Source organism: Chanodichthys erythropterus, chromosome 17 (genome assembly GCF_024489055.1).
Source record: "Chanodichthys erythropterus isolate Z2021 chromosome 17, ASM2448905v1, whole genome shotgun sequence".
NCBI classification, from domain to species: Eukaryota; Metazoa; Chordata; class Actinopteri; order Cypriniformes; family Xenocyprididae; genus Chanodichthys; species Chanodichthys erythropterus.
The window spans coordinates 485,001-506,347 of record NC_090237.1 but is presented as its reverse complement, the minus strand read 5'-3'; the positions used below and the strand labels follow the sequence as shown (position 1 = coordinate 506,347).

Sequence of the window (21,347 nt, the reverse complement as noted above, 5' to 3'; positions counted from 1 at the left end):
TGAACACAAACATTTGAGGCTGTATAAGATGCATTATAAAACACACCTGTGTTACACATCAACTATATCAAATTCTATATTAAATCAAAAATTCTCTACAATTCTATATCAATTAATTCTATAAATCTATAATCCCGTGGTAAAATCACTGTAATGTGGTGTGGATGTGTGTGTTAAACTGCTGTAATCGGACTGCTAGTGAACATGCTCACACTACGACATCATCAGAGGAATATTGATCCGGGAATATTAAAGGACTCACTGAGGGAATTCCGGATCATAGAGGGTCGGCTGGAGAATTCCTGCAGGAAAAACTAAAGAGAGAGAGAAGTTTGAAGTCAGCATGAAATCAAAACGGACAATTCTTGTTTTTTATGGAATATCACAGTGTTTATTATAAATGATTTATCTGTGAGTGTGTTAAATTCAGAATCTTGAATCAGAATCTCTTCTCTGATGATGAGGGCGGGGCAACCTGTCACTCACATGAGATCCACCAATAGCAAACCACAACCATCCAATCAATTCCCCACAGACACAATCAAGCCCCGCCCTACATTTGTTCTTGTTTGAGAAGCGTTTCACTCTGATATACGACACAATAGAGAAGAAAAGATGAGCACAACTTCTGATTCATGCTACATTTTAGTTTTCAGGATTCTTTGATGAATAAAAAGCTCAAAAGAACAGCATTTATTTGAAATAGAATCTTTTGTAACATTATAAATGCCTTTACTGCCACTTTTGATCAGTGTAATGCGTCCCTGATGAACAAAAGTATTAATTTCAGTATTCATGTGTGTATGTTTGATGACACTCACCCATCTGGTTTTTGTTTGGCAGGTAATATGCATTTAAAGCCTGTGGTGGAAGAAGCCACCTGTGGAAACACACAGGGATTGTTATTTTAATTGTAGAATATTGTATTTTAATGGACACAAACACATTTCATGAAAACATCTGAAAGCGTGTGTGTTTGGATTCATCTTTCTTTAGTTTGAACATCGTGTTCAGACACAATCTGTCTGTCTGATAACACACACACACACACACACTCAACGTCTGTTTCAAGACACATCAGTGACTGTTTAAGGATCAATGGCAAAACCATCTGTGATGATTACAAGGGAAACTCTTTAAAATCTAGTTTAAATGCATGAGGCTCATTCTTAGAGATGTGATATTGGTATTCATGTTGGTTTCACCCAATCTATCCATTTAAAAGAGAATGACTGTGTTTTCAAAGCATTTTCTCTTTGAAAACCAATAGTGAAGTTCATTTAAATAAAGAATCACCCTTATGGTGAAAAGTTAACTGTTCTAAGTCTGAATAAAGTGATCGATTGGATACTGTAGTGAAACGTACGTCGTCTTGTCCACCTCTTTATGGATCTTTTTGACGGAGAGTTTGATGTTGTACTTGATGCTGTTCAGGATGTTCCTGAAGTACGTCTTCTCGTTCACATCAAACTGGAGAGGAGAGATAAAAGGTTGATTTGAACTCAAGACATCGTCTGAAATCTGATCATCTGACTGGTCAAGAGCGTCTTACCGCATATTCCTCATCAATGAGTTCAGGCTTCAACAGGAAGTCAGGATAACCGGTCATCACCATCATGTGCTGCAGCTGAGAGAGAGATTCACAACATAAACCTCTCAGAACCGCAGGATCAATGAGATCGCATGCAAATGTTTACAAAGCGATCGATATTGATCATAATCGTGATATTTTAATTAGGAGTGTCATGATATATCGGTATTGACCAAAATCGTGACATTTAAAAAATGAAATATTGTTATCGTGTTAATTAGGGGTGTCGCGATATATCGGTATTGACCAAAATTATGATATAAAAAAAATGAAATATTGTTATCGTGTTAATTAGGGGTGTCATGATATATCGGTATTGACCAAAATTATGATATTAAAAAAAATGAAATATTGTTATCGTGTTAATTAGGAGTGTCATGATATATCGGTATTGACCAAAATTATGATATAAAAAAAATGAAATATTGTTATCGTGTTAATTAGGGGTGTCATGATATATCGGTATTGACCAAAATTATGATATTAAAAAAAATGAAATATTGTTATCGTATTAATTAGGGGTGTTGCGATATATCGGTATTGACCAAAATTATGATATTAAAAAAAATGAAATATTGTTATCGTATTAATTAGGGGTGTCGCGATATATCGGTATTGACCATAATTATGATATAAAAAAAATGAAATATTGTTATCGTGTTAATTAGGGGTGTCGCGATATATCGGTATTGACCAAAATTATGATATAAAAAAAATGAAATATTGTTATCGTGTTAATTAGGGGTGTCGCGATATATCGGTATTGACCATAATTATGATATAAAAAAAATGAAATATTGTTATTGTGTTAATTAGGGGTGTCGCGATATATCGGTATTGACCATAATTATGATATAAAAAAAATGAAATATTGTTATTGTGTTAATTAGGGGTGTCGCGATATATCGGTATTGACCAAAATTATGATATAAAAAAAATGAAATATTGTTATTGTGTTAATTAGGGGTGTCGCGATATATCGGTATTGACCAAAATTATGATATAAAAAAAATGAAATATTGTTATTGTGTTAATTAGGGGTGTCGCGATATATCGGTATTGACCATAATTATGATATAAAAAAAATGAAATATTGTTATTGTGTTAATTAGGGGTGTCGCGATATATCGGTATTGACCAAAATTATGATATAAAAAAAATGAAATATTGTTATTGTGTTAATTAGGGGTGTCGCGATATATCGGTATTGACCAAAATTATGATATAAAAAAAATGAAATATTGTTATTGTGTTAATTAGGGGTGTCGCGATATATCGGTATTGACCAAAATTATGATATAAAAAAAATGAAATATTGTTATTGTGTTAATTAGGGGTGTCGCGATATATCGGTATTGACCATAATTATGATATTAAAAAAACGAAATATTGTTATCGTGTTAATTAGGGGTGTCGCGATATATCGGTATTGACCAAAATTATGATATAAAAAAAATGAAATATTGTTATCGTGTTAATTAGGGGTGTTGCGATATATCGGTATTGACCAAAATTATGATATAAAAAAAATGAAATATTGTTATCGTGTTAATTAGGGGTGTCGCGATATATCGGTATTGACCAAAATTATGATATAAAAAAAATGAAATATTGTTATCATGTTAATTAGGGGTGTCGCGATATATCGGTATTGACCATAATTATGATATTAAAAAAAATGAAATATTGTTATCGTGTTAATTAGGGGTGTCGCGATATATCGGTATTGACCATAATTATGATATTAAAAAAAATGAAATATTGTTATCGTGTTAATTAGGGGTGTCGCGATATATCGGTATTGACCAAAATTATGATATAAAAAAAATGAAATATTGTTATCGTGTTAATTAGGGGTGTTGCGATATATCGGTATTGACCAAAATTATGATATAAAAAAAATGAAATATTGTTATCGTGTTAATTAGGGGTGTCGCGATATATCGGTATTGACCAAAATTATGATATAAAAAAAATGAAATATTGTTATCGTGTTAATTAGGGGTGTCGCGATATATCGGTATTGACCATAATTATGATATAAAAAAAATGAAATATTGTTATTGTGTTAATTAGGGGTGTCGCGATATATCGGTATTGACCAAAATTATGATATAAAAAAAATGAAATATTGTTATCGTGTTAATTAGGGGTGTCGCGATATATCGGTATTGACCAACATTATGATATTTAAAAAATGAAATATTGTTATTGTGTTAATTAGGGGTGTCGCGATATATCGGTATTGACCAAAATTATGATATAAAAAAAATGAAATATTGTTATCGTGTTAATTAGGGGTGTCGCGATATATCGGTATTGACCAAAATTATGATATTAAAAAAAATGAAATATTGTTATTGTGTTAATTAGGGGTGTCGCGATATATCGGTATTGACCAAAATTATGATATAAAAAAAATGAAATATTGTTATTGTGTTAATTAGGGGTGTCGCGATATATCGGTATTGACCAAAATTATGATATAAAAAAAATGAAATATTGTTATCGTGTTAATTAGGGGTGTCATGATATATCGGTATTGACCAAAATTATGATATTAAAAAAAATGAAATATTGTTATTGTGTTAATTAGGGGTGTCGCGATATATCGGTATTGACCAAAATAGTGATATTTAAAAAATTAAATATTGTTATTGTGTTAATTAGGGGTGTCGCGATATATCGGTATTGACCAAAATTATGATATTAAAAAAAATGAAATATTGTTATTGTGTTAATTAGGGGTGTCGCGATATATCGGTATTGACCAAAATTATGATATAAAAAAAATGAAATATTGTTATTGTGTTAATTAGGGGTGTCGCGATATATCGGTATTGACCAAAATTATGATATAAAAAAAATGAAATATTGTTATTGTGTTAATTAGGGGTGTCGCGATATATCGGTATTGACCAAAATAGTGACATTTAAAAAATGAAATATTGTTATCGTGTTAATTAGGAGTGTCATGATATATCGGTATTGACCAAAATAGTGATATTTAAAAAATGAAATATTGTTATTGTGTTAATTAGGGGTGTCGCGATATATCGGTATTGACCAAAATTATGATATTAAAAAAAATGAAATATTGTTATTGTGTTAATTAGGGGTGTCGCGATATATCGGTATTGACCAAAATTATGATATAAAAAAAATGAAATATTGTTATCATGTTAATTAGGGGTGTCGCGATATATCGGTATTGACCAAAATTATGATATAAAAAAAATGAAATATTGTTATCATGTTAATTAGGGGTGTCATGATATATCGGTATTGACCAAAATTATGATATAAAAAAAATGAAATATTGTTATTGTGTTAATTAGGGGTGTCGCGATATATCGGTATTGACCAAAATTATGATATAAAAAAAATGAAATATTGTTATCATGTTAATTAGGGGTGTCGCGATATATCGGTATTGACCAACATTATGATATTTAAAAAATTAAATATTGTTATTGTGTTAATTAGGGGTGTCGCGAGTTTTTATTTTTATCTTTTTTCTCTGAAATGTGTCACTTTACATAAGTTGCATAAGTTCTGATATGATTTATCATCATTTTATTTTTTGCATCACAAAAACCAGCTGTTTTGATTGAGGAGTGTAGAGATTTTATCTCCACTGTAAGTGAGAAAAGAATTCATGTAATTTGAAAGATGTCATCATTGAATGTGTGCCAAAGCAATTATAAACGATCCACAGTTTAGCCCATAGACTCCTGCTGTGCTCACTGTGTGAAGAGAAAAAGTTACCTAAGTTTTGAGAAATGGGTCCTAGTGAATGTAAAATTGAAACATAACTGCCATAAACTTGTTGTTTTCACCTTTGCTCTGGCAGCGTCTTTGGTTTCGTCATCCATCCAGTCGAGCTCCTGTAGTCTCACATCTAATGAATGCTTAATGTCCTCCACCAGCTCCTGTACCTGTGAATGGGGCGGAGACAAGATGTCAATCAAAGGTGCCTTCACGCAAGTAAAATCTCACTGTTAGAAATAACAATGTTCTTACACTGACTCTTTTGTTAGGAATAATATAAATAATGTCAATCAAGTTCAAAATGAAAAGAGGAAATAATGACATGACATGTAGTATATTTTATTCTTAAGGTATTTAATTCACTGGATAGGCACCACCATATACTTTAGTACATAAACCTCTCCTCTGTGAAATTTCCAGCACAACTATAATGTATTGGAGTTTTTTAGGATGAATCAGCTGTTGATTTCCTCGTTTGTAAGGAAAAGCATCTGCTGAATGAATAAATGTAATTGTAACGTTGTGAAATTTCTCATATGAATTTGATATTTCTAGCCTGCAATCAGACCAGCAGAGTTTCAATAGGGGCTGCTTAACTCTTTTACATCTTTCACATTCATGTGAAGCTAATATGCAGTGGAGACTTTTGAGTTACCAAAATTATTCATACTTGTAATTAGAAAAACAAGTCAAGTGAGACCTTCCTTTAAAAGCTGGTCAGAATCACCTGAGATGGCCTCAATGAGCATGAACATATAACCAAACCCATAATAAGACCGATGTCAAAAGAGCCATAAAAACTGTGCAAACTGTGTTCATCACATCTGATGACTTGGTATACAGCACATAAATCAAATCGACTTCTTTTAAATTATTTTATTTTATTTCAATTTCACTTCATTAAAAAACTACTGTTCAAAAGTTTAGGGTCAGTTTTGTTTTTTTTAAATAAAGAAATTAATACTTTTATTCTGCATGGATGAATTAAATTGATTAAAATTTACATTCATAATGTTACAAAAGATTCTATTTCAAATAAATGCTGTTCTTTTAAACTTTCTTTTCATCAAATAATCCTGAAAAACGATTTCCACACAAATATTCAACATTGATAATAATCATAAATGTTTCTTGAGCAGCAAATCATCATATCAGAATGATTTCTAAAGGATCATGTGACACTGAAGACTGGAGTAATGATGCTGAAAATTCAGCTTTGATCACAGGAATAAATTACACTTTACTATATATTCACATAGAAAACATCTGATTTACATTGGAATAATATTTCACTTTTTTTTGTATTTTTGATTAAATAAATGTAGCCTTAAATGGTGACAATAATCCTTTGAAAACAAAAAAATCTTACTGACCCCAAATGAACATTCTACTCAACTTTTTATGTTCCACTGAAGAAAGAGGTTTTGGAATGCATTATAAATGATGAAAGACTTCATTTGTGGATGAACTATCACGTAAATAGAAAGTTTTAAGAGACTGGGATGATGCTTGTGCAGGGAAACAGTATGGAACTGCAAGCTGGAAAAACTGCAAAAGTCTGCACTCATCTGACGAAAGTGACATTTTGACTGAGGATTTTTACAAATCTATACACCCCGCCACGCAAACCATCTGGGAACAACGTCTTCCTCAAAAGAAGTTCGATTTGATCCATCCATCATTCTATGTATCTAAGAACAGTGCGGGAGGAAGGAACCGAGATGAAAAGTAAACAAACATTTGGGCCAGAGGAAGAAAAATAGATCGACTGCATTAGAAAGAAAAGAGGAAGGTGATATGGCACCAGAGAGACAGATTAGACCAACAGAGAGAGACAGAAAACAACATTTTGCATTTGTGTGTAGTGCTTTTCCTTGGGAAAGCAAAATAAGAAATGAGATCTCTCAATAACTCTATTAAACAAGACAAAGTGGAGAGTTTTGCTGCTGAGATGTTTCTGCAGAGAAAACAAATAAAGTTCTTCATAATTGCTTTTTTTTCTTATTATTTTCTGGAAAATATGAGGCGTACAATCAACCAGTTCCAAAAAGAAATATAAAACCTGTGCTAACTGAAAGAAAACAAGTTGACAAAAAGATTGAAACCAATATTTGTTAATAATATAGCATAATAAGAGATTTACAAGCAATTTAAAAGGAGAGTCATTTTAGACCCGGAACACCAACTTCAGATTCAATTGGTTGAAGGGTTGCTTGGTTGCTTTATTGGGACGGTCCAGAATCGTAATCCATATAACAAGCAAACGGTCAAACAATCCAAATGAGCAACCGGGCAGAAAACACAGGCAAAAAGGCTAAACCAGAATCTGAGAAGAGAATAAAAAAAAAACAAGACACAAGAAACCAGGCTAACACTCAGAAACACAGTGTAACAACATACAAGACTTTGGGAAGACTGACAGAAAACATAGGGCTTAAATAGGCAGAGTTAACCAGGATAATGAGACACAGCTGAATGTAATGAAGCACAATGAGTCCAGGCAAAGGGTTATGGGAAATGCAGTTAATAAAGTAGTAAAGGAGTGCCTTCTAGTGGCTATCATAGGGACAGACAAGTGTGACAATAACAATTACTGACTAATTTGTGACATTTTATTTCTACTAAGGAGTTTTTGGAGACTCGTCTGAGGAAAAGTTGATACTTTAACAGCATCTCACCTTCGTTCTGCTGGAGGAGGAGAAGTGCTGCTGAACGAAGAGCGCGCCGAGCGCCATGCCGAAGTGTTTGTTGGCCTGATTGAGACACAGACGTCCCAGATCCAGCTGCTGTTCGGTGCCGTCGATCTCGCGTGAGAATTCGTGGATGGTGCTGCGGAACGCCGTGGAGAGATGCTCGCTCAACGCAGCTACGATACGCCACAACATATAGTTATGAAGAACCCTGAGACAGAGACAACAGAGAATGAAAATACACTAAAAATGTTTTTTACTCTCATGAGTCGGTGGTCGATACCACCTCGGTATTTTTCATACCAGTGCGAAAGAGACTCAAAATAATCCATCAATTTTGGACATACAAATAAGAGTTATATATCATTCAAATCTGAAATCTTTTATTTGTGTACACACAGTAAAAACAAAATGTTGTGCTTTTTGCAAAATAAAGAAAACATGATGCACGATCGGTCGTCTCTCTCTGAATGAAGTCCATTCTGATAGTCCTCAGTAAATGAACTGTAACTTAAAGATTACTTATCACACAAACATGAGACATATGTCTACAGAAACAATAATAGTATATAAGTCTGTTACACTGTTTATGTAATCTGTTTGAAAAGAGAGAGATGTCAGAAGTTTTTGTTTGCAATGAATGATGAAAACTCATCACAGCTTTGCATCACAGAAATAAATTGTATTTTAAAGTATATTAAAATAGAAAACCATTATTTAAAATTGTAATAATATTTCACAATATTGTTTTTTTCTGTATATTTGATCAAATAAATGCGAGACTTCTTTCAAAAACATTAAAAATAGTAATGTGTCCAATCTTTTGACTGGTACAGTATATAATTTAAAAATATATTATAGGCCTATACAAGATTTTCTTCACATGATGTGCAATAATACGTGCATGCATGAGATAAAAAAATAATGTTTTCTGTTAAGAGTGGACATTATATTAATGTTAATACAATAGCTGATATGATCCTGTTATCAGCATGCTCACAGATGATTTTTTCTTTTATCTCAGATTTGAGAATCATATTGAACAGATACTGGCCCACATTGGACTGCATAAATATCATGTGAGATCACTGACTGGAAGCAGGAAAGAGTTTTTTTCTTTCTTTCTTTTCTCCAGTGCATAGAAACACCAAACACCTTGGAATGCCAGGTAAGTGTTGTTCACTTATATCTTTGAACAGGATTTATTTCCAGGTAAAACTGTGTACTCAAAATGTGCCTTTGACTGTCATTTATATCGTTAACTATATCCTAAATAAACTACTTTGTCCTCATGTTCTTTCTTATAGCTTCCTTTCATACCTGACTGAAAGGCTCATTATGTGGCTCATTGTCTTCTCAGGTGTGAATCACAGATTTATTCAGGATTATTCACACCTCCATGCATACTGTCTTTCTAAACAAAAAGTGTCTTACAAAATTTAAATCAATATATTGTTTTATGTGAATGAGTGGGCAGGATGATTTTCACATCATTTTCTAGACTTCAACATTTAAGAAGTCTTGTGGACACATATTCAGTATGTGTTTTGTGGCCTTATCTCAGTGACTTTTTTTTTCAATAACCATGCATAAACTTTATTCTCTCAAAAATACAAACATGTAAGGGCATGTCAAAACCTCTCCAGGGCCCCAAAAATCCTCAGACCCCAGAGAGTTAAAAACATGCCGACCACACACTTTCAAACACAAGTTTAAATTGTCATTGTTGAGATAAGATATAAATTCTTAGCTGTCAATAATGCAGTCTAAATTTACGACTCAAGTAAAACTACAGGTTAAAACATTTTCTAGTGTGTGACTGTCAACGTGAGTGTTTTAATGCTCAATTAAAGCTATAAAAAGACCAACTTAAACTAATTATTCCACAGCCTGATCAATCTCACACTTGCTGGCTTGTACGAACAAACACACACACTTTGTAGAGATGACATCACCATGCGGTGGCCTTCTGGGATATTTAAGCTGTGACACACGGCCGTTAGCATTTTAATCACAACATGGTTTGGCACCGCAAGCCGATTCTCTCGCCAACAAAGCACTTCTGACAGAATTCAATTGAAGGAGAGACGAGAGGGACAGGCAGAAAGAGAGAGAGAGGAGATAATGAGAAAAGAAAGAAGAAGAGAATTAAGAGGGAGAAAAAGAGCAAAAGAAAAGAAAACGAGAGACAGATAAAGACTTGACTTCACACTGTGAATGTGTTTTGTTAACACGACTGTTGTTTGTAATTTGTTTCTCTTTGCATACACAGATTTTCTGTGTGTGTTTGTGCAGGTGTGGCGATATCGGATATTTAATTAACGAGCTTTACACAAACATATTCTAATGCTGAAACTCAAGTCAATCACTGACAGGGGAACAGGAGTAAGCTCATTAGGCTAATGTATTCTAATGAAGCTCATTACGCATAAAAGCACCTCGTTTCTGAAGAAGATCAACAGGAGAACTCAAATCCTGCACAAAACACACATAAACACTGGTATTTAGTAAAAACACATCATTTCTGCAGCGTTGAACACAGTTGATCGTGAGAACAACGAGTGGTGTGTGTGTACTTGTTTTGACTATACTTGTAGGACCAAATGTCCTCACTTATATTGTGAAATGCTTTCACAACCCACTAGTGAGGCATTGACTGGTCCTCACTAGCAAAACAAACTTGTGAGTGTGAGTGTGTGTGTGAGTGTGTGAGTGTGTGTGTGTGTGTGTGTGTGTGTGTGTGTGTGTGTGTGTGTGTGTGTGTGTGTGTGTGTGTGTGTGTGTGTGTGTGAGTGTGAGTGTGTGTGTGTGTGTGTGTGTGTGTGTGTGTGTGTGTGTGTGTGTGTGTGAGTGTGAGTGTGAGTGTGTGTGTGTGTGTGTGTGTGTGTGTGCTTTTGTTTATATTACATCGTGGGGACCAGCCAGCGGTCCCCACAATGTAAATGGGTTTATAAATCATATAGAATGAGTTTTTGTGAAAAAGTAAAAGTTTGCACAGTTTCCTGTGAGGGTTAGGTTTAGGGGTAGGGGCAGGGTAGGGGGATAGAATGTACAGTTTGTTCAGTGTAAAATGCATTGAAGTCTATGGAAAGTCCCCACAATTCACAAAAACAAACATGTGTGTGTGTGTGTGTGTGTGTGTCTTTGTCTCTCGAGTGTAGTACTGACGCATGACAATAAAGAGATTGGCAGAAATGCAGATGACACTTTATCATCAATGTGCAAAAACACGCATCCCATAAGTCAAAACCCATGAAAGACTGACTAAACTTAGGCTCATTATTATTGTTGGAATTTTTAGTCTTATTTTTAATAAGGCTAAATAAAACAATAAATTAAGTGATTGCTCATTTATTTTTATTTATTTTATCTTGTTTTATTTTATTTAGGATTTTATTTTATTTATTTTCATTTTTTAAATATTTGACTTTATTTTAAATATTTTATTTTATTATATTTCATTTGCTTCACATTGCTTTAAAAACTAATCTGACTTACTTTCATTTTATTTTAAATATTTTTATTTTTATATATTTGTATATATAAATTTATACTATATTTTATGTATTTGTTTTTTGCTTTCCAAACTAATATGTCTTACTTTATTTAAACATATTTATTGTATTTTAAATATCTTATTTAATTATTTTGACAATGCTTTCCAAACTAATCTAACTTACTTTAATTTCTTTTATTTTATAGATTTTGATTTTATCTTATATATTTTAAAATACTCCTAGATCGACTACAATATTACACTGGTATTCAGGGACAGGCATTGCGGTGGTTTCGGTCGTACCTTTCAGACCGTCACAATTTTGTTTATATAAACGGGGAAAAATCTAAGATAACAAAAGTAAACTACGGAGTGCCACAAGGATCAGTGTTAGGCCCTCTGCTATTTTCAATCTACATGCTGCCACTCTGCAATATTATAAGAAAACAGGGAATTAGTTTCCACTGCTATGCCGATGATACTCAGTTATATATTTCAACACAACCAGATGAAATCTCTAAATTATCCAATCTGACAGAATGTATTAAAGAAGTATTCTTCTAAGACTGAAGTATTAATTATTGTACACAGAATCTCTCAGACTACAATCTGCATTTAGAAGGATGTACTGTTACTCCATCCTCGACAGTTAAAGACCTGGTGTTATATTAGACAGCAACTTGTCCTTTGAAAATCATATTTTATATGTTACAAAAACAGCCTTCTTCCACCTCAGAAACATTGCTAAGATTCGGAATATGTTATCTGTTTCTGATGCAGAAAAGTTAGTTCATGCTTTCATGACGTCTCGACTAGATTACTGTAATGCATTATTAGCTGCTTCCTCAAACAAGCTACAATTAGTACAAAATGCAGCTGCTAGAGTTCTTACCAGGTCAAGAAAATATGATCATATAACACCATTTTTATCATCTCTACACTATATCTCTATTAAGTTCTGTATCGATTATAAAGTATTGCTAATGACCTATAAGGCTCTAAATGGTTTAGCTCCGATCTTCTATCGCCCTACAATCCTTCACGCTCTTTAAGAACACAAAACTCTGGACTTCTGGTTGTACCTAGGATAGTTAAGTCCACTAAAGGAGGGAGAGCGTTTTCACATTTGGCTCCGAAACTCTGGAATAGCCTTCCTGATAATGTTCGGGGCTCAGACTCGCTCACCCAGTTTAAATCTAGATTAAAGACACATCTCTTTAGCCAAGCGTTCACATAATGCATCTCATATCAGATCAATTGCACATGACTCTCTGTGCTTAATGTTATGAACAGTAGCTACGCTAATTATTCTCTATTTGCTTTTCTGTTGAGGTGACTAGAGAGGACATCAGTTTCAGAAGACCTCAGATGACCAACACCTGTGAAGAGACGGCGCCAACTCCTGCGAGGACTTCAGGAGACGCAATCATCTGGATCAACAAGCACATTGCACAATTTCTATATATCCTAATTATTGTTAATGTAATTTATTTTTCAGGAGCTCATTGCTTCTACGTTCAGTTAAACTGCTAACAGTGATTTTAAATTAATTGCCTAAATTATTACATTATTTGCTAACTATTCTCTAAATTGTGATGTTGACATGCATTCTCTGTAAAGCTGCTTTGAAACGATATGTATCGTGAAAAGCGCTATACAAATAAATGTGAATTGAATTGAATATTTAATTTTATTATATTTCATTTGCTTGAAAATACTTTAAAACTAGTCTAACGGACTTTAAAATATTTTATTTTACTTTAAATATTTAGATTTTTAAATGTTTATTTTATTATCTCGACAATGCTTTCCCTATTAATCTAACTTACTTTATTTAAAATGTTTATTTAAAAAAAAAAATTTATTTTATTATCTTGACAATGCTTTCCAAACTAATCTGACATACTTTATTTAAAATATTAAAAAAAAAAAAAATCTCTATCCTTTCATCCATATTTCTTTCTTTTATGTTTTTGCACTGCTTTGGCAAAAAACAATGCAGTTTAGCCGTGCCAATAAAACACTCTAAACTGAAATTAAATTAGAGAGTAAGACAGAAGCCGTGAGAGTGAGACAGTGAGACAGACACCTTGAGTGATGTGGATGTGAAAATAAGCAGTTCATCAAACGACAGGAATCCAAAACTCAATGTCAGGTTACTGAAACAGGTCCTCGGTTTTTCAAAAGGGACAAAAATGACTGAACGATTCAAATTAACATTCGCCACATGCACATTTGTGTCTGTGTGTGTGTGAAACCTCTTTTAGCGTGTATATTTTCATCGCTCCTGTGCCCACCGCGTCTCACCGTCAGCTCATAATTACAGCCATTAAATCGTCCTTTGGCTCAACGGCCTCTCAAACCACACACTAGCATTCAGATGAAATCCAATCATCACCCCAACAAACTATTTCCTTTTAATTACCCATAAAACACAGACAAACAACAGCACGGAAAACGACAACATCACCATCATGTCATATGACACGCCGGGATGATAATTAGATTCTCCAGCAGGAATAAACAGCAGATAAAGCTGCAGCTCCACATATGAACAATAAACACAAGCATCTTCAGTGAAGAGAGACGATAACACAAACGACACTTTATCATCAAGAGACACACAAACACAGTCTGTCTGTCTATCGATCTATCTAATACAAGCCGATGATTTAGGGGAGTTTTACTGTAACTGTATATCTATACAGAATACGTATATTATTTTAAGCATATGTGTTTGATAATCAAAGATCAATACCTAAATCTGTAACTATACAAAAGTTTTCCATATTTACAGTTTTTCTCCATTGGTTTGGCTCATTTTTTGAAACAGAAATTACATTCTCAAAACTCTAAGATCATTTGGCGAAACAGTCTTACAGTTCAGCACAACACTACAGCTCACCTGCAAAAGCTCATATCTATCACAAAACTGTTCACTCGTGTTTAAAAACTAAATCCTTTACCAAATAAATAGTCAGTGCCACAGAAATGGCAAAGATCCTTCTCAATTGCTTTGGCTCATTTCTTGAAACAGACCGGACATTCTCAACACACTTGGTGCTTTTGTCAAAATAATGTGGATGGTTCGGCACAACACAATGGTTCACCTGCAAAAGCTCCCAAAACAGTTCACTCATGTGTCAAAACTAAATTTCCTCCTCATTTAAACAGTCAGTCCCCCCAGAATGCTTCGTCCCTTTGGCATTGTGCTGAGTCAAACATGCAAGTGTTTGGTCTTCTTTTGCTGACACTACAGCATGTGAAGGGCGACAGATGTGAACGAGAGTCGCTCAGAGCGATACACGCCGCTTTAAGCAACATGAACAAACTCAAGTCTACTTTTTATTTTACAGTCAGCACAAAGAAGAGCTACAGGCCTCCAGTTCTTCCAGCGCTGGTTCCACTCAGAAAGAGGAAAAGCGAGATTTGTGAGAACAAGCATTTGATGAGAATGAAGTTTTCCTGCGGAGACGCCGCTACAACCAGAAACACCAGGAGGGACGTAAAGAGAAAGAGCTAAAAACAGCAAACCACGAGAACAAAGACTGGAATAAAAGTCAATTCTCTGTCTTTGCGCTCGTGGTGTGCCAGATGAAAGCCGATTGGTGGGAGAGCCATGCATCGCCATGGTGATTTTAATAACAGTGATTATGGAGGAAGGGTCATTGTTAGAATATTATGGGATATAGAGTATTATTACAAAAAGATACGAGAGGGACGAGACTAAACATCTCTCTTATCGCCATAAAGGAAATAAAGAGAAATCTGTAAAATCACTGACAACCCCAAATTTAAAAAAAAAATGAATAAACTTTCATTTTAGAAAATTTACAAATAAATACATACAGTATGAGTTCATTTTTAATGTATTAATATAACGTAAATATAAATACAAAAAAAATGCAAATGTATTTCCAAAAAGTGCTATATTTGCACAGGGGTATTTATGTCTGTATTCCTGAAGAACTGTAAAGAATCATTAGATCCGTCCGTCGTCATTAAGTGTGAACAGAATCAGAATGGTTAAATTCCTCACGATTCTCATCAGTATTTCAGACACAGTCAGTGAAAGAGAAAGAAAGAGAGATGGACAGACAAAAGACAGTTCAAATAAATACACTTATACTCACACAAACAGAGAAAATATAGCGGCAATAAACACACACACTGACTGACTGTGATAGGTAGCCTGAAGTACACACACACACACACACACACACACACACACACACACACACTCACACATGTTTGTTTTTGTGAATTGTGGGGACTTTCCATAGACTTCAATGCATTTTACACTGAACAAACTGTACATTCTATCCCCCTACCCTGCCCCTACCCCTAAACCTAACCCTCACAGGAAACTGTGCAAACTTTTACTTTTTCACAAAAACTCATTCTATATGATTTATAAACCCATTTACATTGTGGGGACCGCTGGCTGGTCCCCACGATGTAGGTGAACTCAGGTTTATATTACATCATGGGGACATTTGGTCCCCACAATGTAATATAAACAAAAGCACACACACACACACACACTCACACACACACACACACACACACACACACACACACACTCTCTCACACACACACACACACACACACACACACTCACACACACACTCACACTCACACACACACTCACACACACACACACACACACACACTCACACTCACACACTCACACACACACACACACACACACACACACACACACACACACACACACACACACACACACTCACACACACACACACACACTCACACACACACTCACACACACACTCACACTCACACACACACTCACACACACACACACACACACACACACACACACTCACACTCACACACACACACACACACACACACACACACACACACACACACACACTCACTCACATTATTATTGTTATTGTAAAGCCATATTGCTATATAATCCCAAAGTTTTGGTCAAATGGTGCAGCTGTAACTCATATCATGAAGTGATATTCAGATTATACGCGAGCGACTCTTCAGACGTCTCACCGTTTGGACGTGGTTTTAATGATGTCCGACACCGTCTGCATGTAGTCAGTGGCCAAAACCACGATCTCCTCGTCCTCGGAGAAATGATCATTGAAGATCCGGTCCAGCAGACGCTTCCAGTGGAACTGCAGAGAAACAGATGACAATGTTTATCCTTTCAGAGAAACAAAAAGCCAGTAAACCTAGAGCGCGTGCCGTCTGCCCTTCGCTTATTGATTTATGCTTCATTTAGGGATCATGTCCTGTGTTTTAAACAGCGGATCTGTGCTGCCAAAAATGGATCGGCCCGTAGATCCAGCAGCTTTTTAATTTCTCAGTGAAGCGGAAGGTCATCAAGGCCATTATTCTTACCAAGCCGGAGAACTGCAGGGTCTTCAGGAACATTCATATGTTTTACTTTCTTTTTGCTTGTGAACCCTCTAGCTAGTGCATGAAAAACGCTCATGATGAACTCACGCTCGGAGCCATTTTCTGCAGCTGGCTCAGTGTTATTCGGTTGTACATGCTGCTCATGTCTTTTCTTTGCTCGTCATATTCAGACACTGTGATCTTTGGCAAAAAAGAGAAAGAAAGAATTTTAAATCACATGCAGTAAGACACCAACATGCTCGTTCACGCATTTACCACAGTTCAGAATCATTTCACTTTAGTGATTCGGTTCATTCAAGTGATTCATTTGAATAAACAGGTGCAAATACTCAGTTTAAAAGATATTTACTTGACGAAAGAATGATTCGCTGCAAATACACAAACACACTCAGGCGATACATACGTTTGCTAGTTTCGTCTCCAGATCCAGAATCTCTCGAGACTTCAGCGTGGCGTTTTGAGCTCCCAGCATGCTCAGCAATCGCTCCATCAGCGCCTTATAGGACGCCAGAATCTGACATCATCGAGACAAAAACAAACATCTCATATTAAACTACTCATGCTCAATCTCATGATTTCATTTGGTTAAATTCATACACAAAGGGAGCATTAATAAACCATGCTTTAAGGTTTTTATAGTTGAATTTCATGTTTTTGTCTCTGATGATAACAAAAAAATATATAGCTACATTATTTTTAGTGCTGTCAACAGATTAATCGCGATTAATCGTGATCCAAAATAAATGTTTATATGTGTGTGTACTATGTATATTTATTATGTATATAAAAATACATGCATGTATATATTTAACAAAAATATATTTATATATAAAATATTTATATAATATATAATATAGAACATATTAATATAATAATATATAATAATAATAATAATATATATATATATGCACAAAAATATTTCTTAAATATACACATGTATGTGTGGGTATTTTTATATACATAATAAATATACATAGCACACACACATATAAACATTTATTTTGGATGCAATTAATCATTTGATAGCAGTAATTATTTTTAATTTTTAAAATAAAGTATTTAAAATTTATAAAAACTATATATACATATTTAAGAAACTAATAAAACTTAACTAAAATTAAAATACAACAAAAACTAACATAACTAATTAAAATATTAATAAAAACCATAATAGTATCTTTATGATACTAAAATAACACTGACTGTTATTTTTTTATTTTATCAAAAAAAAAACAGATATATTACTTTATATTATTAACTAGATAGTTAAAGATACATGAAAAGTAAAACTCCAAAAGTTATTTGGTGACACTTTACAATATGGTTTCATTTCATAACATTAGATTAATAAATACTGTAACAAACATATTGCTCGTTGTTAGTCAATGCATTAACTAATGGGAAATTATTGTAAAGTGTAACCTTTTTTTAAAAATTTTTTAATGAAACGCTTGTATTTGTAATTGGTTGTTACTTATCTGGATGTCTTGTTTAATATGTCTATTTTTCGTGTTGATTGTCGAACATTTAATTAAAAAAAATCGGACATATTTTTGCCGGAGTGACAAATAATAAAAACCAGGTCTTATTTCACCACAATATTAAGAAATGATGAGCTGGACATGTTTATTCTGAGGTTCCTCATATTTGTATCGATCTCTCAGTGGGATTTCGAGGTTTGTCACTTCAAATTTGTAGCTGTATTGTAGTAAAAGTCTGATGTCATCGGAGCGTGACAGAGGCACTGCTGTGACCTCATTATTAATGGACACGAGCTCATCTTTGACATCATCACCAGCTGTGACACGATCAATTAGACATGTGAGCTCACAGCGAGAGACGGGCGGAGCTACAGATGGCAGTCGGACAGACAGACAGACAGATGGAGAGACAAAAGAGCATATGGAGAGATGGAGAGACGTTTCACCTTCACACTGTCTTCATCCTGTCCCAGATACAGAGTCCGTTCCGGCAGAGTCAGACCCTCCTGATCGATCTACAACCACACACTAGTTGAAGACACTTTGAAACAGAAATGACACAATGTAACATTATAGCGCTCACTCACCCGTATGGCGTTGCGCGACGAGTTTTTGTCGTCTACGCTGACGGTGAGAGAGAAGAACACAGATGTGCTGTACACTCCCTGCGTCTTGTACAGCATCTCGTTAAAATCCGGCCTCGCGGGGGCGGAGCTACTGTCCCACCCCGCCCCTCCGGGAGGAGCTCCGGACAGGTCCCACCCACCACAGCTGTCAATCACCTCAGTCATAGGCCCCGCCCCCAGACGGTCGATTTCCTTCATGTTGACACACGAGCGGTAGAATTCCTTCACCTGTGGGTGAAAGTAATAAGAGATTTTAAGCGTATAATAAGGTATAATTTATTCCCAAACTTTCCCTGGTGAAATTAGGAAATACAAACACCTTTCTCTCGGCGCTGTTCGGCTCGTTCCTCTGGATCGGCGCCTGTAGGAGGCGCTGCAGCTTCTCCTGGTTCAGCTCCCCGATGGCGGTGATGATTCCGTAGCTCAGTTTGTCGTCCGGGATCCCGTGTCGGCGGAGCCATCCTCCGCACGCGAAGCTGTAGAAGTCGTGACAGGGCTGGACGCTCGGGTCGATGTTCCCCTGGACGAAACGGGCCGCCCGGAGCAGCGAGCGCCGCTTGACGCAGTCCTGCCTGCACTGCGAATCCTGCGCTTCCAACGACAGAAACTTCAGCGCCAACATGCATCCGAGAATCACGCACATTCCCGCCGCGAACACCAGCGCCGAGAGCAGGCAGATTTCACGCCGGCTCCAGCGGGCCGGAGTCCCGCCCCCGGGGCCGGCCCCGCCCACGCATTTGTCCCGCCCACTCCGGCCTCGGCTGCCGCGGTCCAGAGATCCGCCCAGATGCAAACTCATGCCGTTGCTCAGCGTGCTGCTGCTGTAGCGGCTCCCGTACTTGATCTCCTGGAAGTCGTCGTAATGCGCCGTGAGGGAGTACGTCTTCTCCATGCCGACCGGCGTCTGCGCCCTGGACTTGTTGGGGAAAGTGTTGAACATGAGGTCACGAGAGCTGAAGGGAAGGATCTGGGATCAAAGTAAGGTCATGACCTTTGACCCTTTCAACTCTGAGGTCAATCTGTGTCCAGAGGCTTTTTCGGTGCTGTCCGTCAGCCGCTTTCTGTTGTGAGAGAGATGCAATTATTGCATTTGTAAAAGGGCTTCTCTGTGTGTGTGTTTCAGCATGACACAAACACTGGACTGACCAATCAGCATTCAAAACCACGACTATCCGTTTTGTAATTCCTGATTAAAAAGCTTGATTAAAAACGGATCAGTCTTTTATGACAAGCTCCAGGTTCTTCGTTTTTTATTCCGCTTCTAATGCGCCTTTCCTAAAGTTGTTTAGATTGATTTCAGACACTCGACCATCAGAGAAACACTGGCCAATGACTCAAAGGACTGGATCGATCCGAGAGAGAGAGAGAGAGACTCCGGGGAGCAGCGATTGATGGATGGAGAGAGGTGGAGAGTTGATGTGACTTGAGTGGGTAAGGAGAGAGTGAGGCTTAGACACATTCAAACAGGTCCTCACACACACACACACTCGCTACCCATCAACCACACGCCGGTAAACTGCGTCAAGCCTGCCAGACAAAGCTCACCTCCTGCAGAGCAACAGACCTGCTACTGGCTAATGGAGCACAACACACACACACACACACACACACACACACATGTTTGTTTTGATATCTTAGTGAGGACATTGCATAGACTTCCACTGATTATCAGGTCAATGGTATTTTCTCTCTCCCTACACTAACCCTACCCATCACAGTAATCCCTGTATCTGTTCACACTCACAAAACTACATAAATATATAAATGCATATAATTTTAGCACGGCAAGCTTGATTTCAAGCATCACTGTATTCTGAAATGTGTCAGACATTGAAATAAAAAATAGATATTAGATGAAAACTTAAAGGGATAGTTCACCCAAATATAAAAATCATCCCATGATTTACTCACCCTCAAGACATCCTAGATGACTTTCTTCTTTCTGATCAAAACAATCTGAGATATATTAAAAACATATCCTGGCTCTTCCAAGCGAGAAGAAAGCCCAAAACAACGCATCCATCCATCATAAATAGAATCCATACATTTACATTACATTTACATTTATGCATTTGGCAGACGCTTTTATCCAAAGCGACTTACATTGCATTATACTATACATTTGTATCTGAGTATGTGCATTCCCTGGGATCGAACCCATGACCTTGGCATTGCTAGTGCCATGCTCTAACCACTGAGCTACAGGAAAGCTGATGGCTCCAGTAGGAGTACGGCTCCAGTAGGCTCCAGTAGGAGTAAAGAGGAAGAAAAGACTCGGCTTGAACTGAGGCG

The 21,347-nt window shown here is 36.0% G+C and overlaps 1 protein-coding gene and 1 non-coding gene across 2 annotated transcripts in view; both read right to left on the bottom strand.

Moving 5' to 3' along the window:
- The window catches only part of LOC137004808 (endothelin-converting enzyme-like 1), a 28,468-nt gene that overhangs the window by 3,662 nt on the left and 3,459 nt on the right, over positions 1 to 21,347 (bottom strand). Inside the window, exons 2-13 of the mRNA XM_067365447.1 lie at positions 19,375 to 20,116; positions 19,017 to 19,283; positions 18,876 to 18,944; positions 17,352 to 17,462; positions 17,036 to 17,128; positions 16,580 to 16,704; positions 8,041 to 8,263; positions 5,431 to 5,529; positions 1,553 to 1,627; positions 1,367 to 1,470; positions 822 to 880; positions 263 to 314 (exon numbers count right to left, since the gene is read on the bottom strand). Of these exons, the coding sequence (XP_067221548.1) occupies positions 263 to 314; positions 822 to 880; positions 1,367 to 1,470; positions 1,553 to 1,627; positions 5,431 to 5,529; positions 8,041 to 8,263; positions 16,580 to 16,704; positions 17,036 to 17,128; positions 17,352 to 17,462; positions 18,876 to 18,944; positions 19,017 to 19,283; positions 19,375 to 19,995 (1,898 nt within the window). The 5' untranslated portion in view covers positions 19,996 to 20,116. The remainder of the gene's footprint in view (positions 1 to 262; positions 315 to 821; positions 881 to 1,366; positions 1,471 to 1,552; positions 1,628 to 5,430; positions 5,530 to 8,040; positions 8,264 to 16,579; positions 16,705 to 17,035; positions 17,129 to 17,351; positions 17,463 to 18,875; positions 18,945 to 19,016; positions 19,284 to 19,374; positions 20,117 to 21,347) is intronic.
- On the bottom strand, positions 21,193 to 21,266 carry trnaa-agc (transfer RNA alanine (anticodon AGC)). The gene has a single exon. It is a non-coding gene; the product is annotated as a tRNA-Ala (tRNA).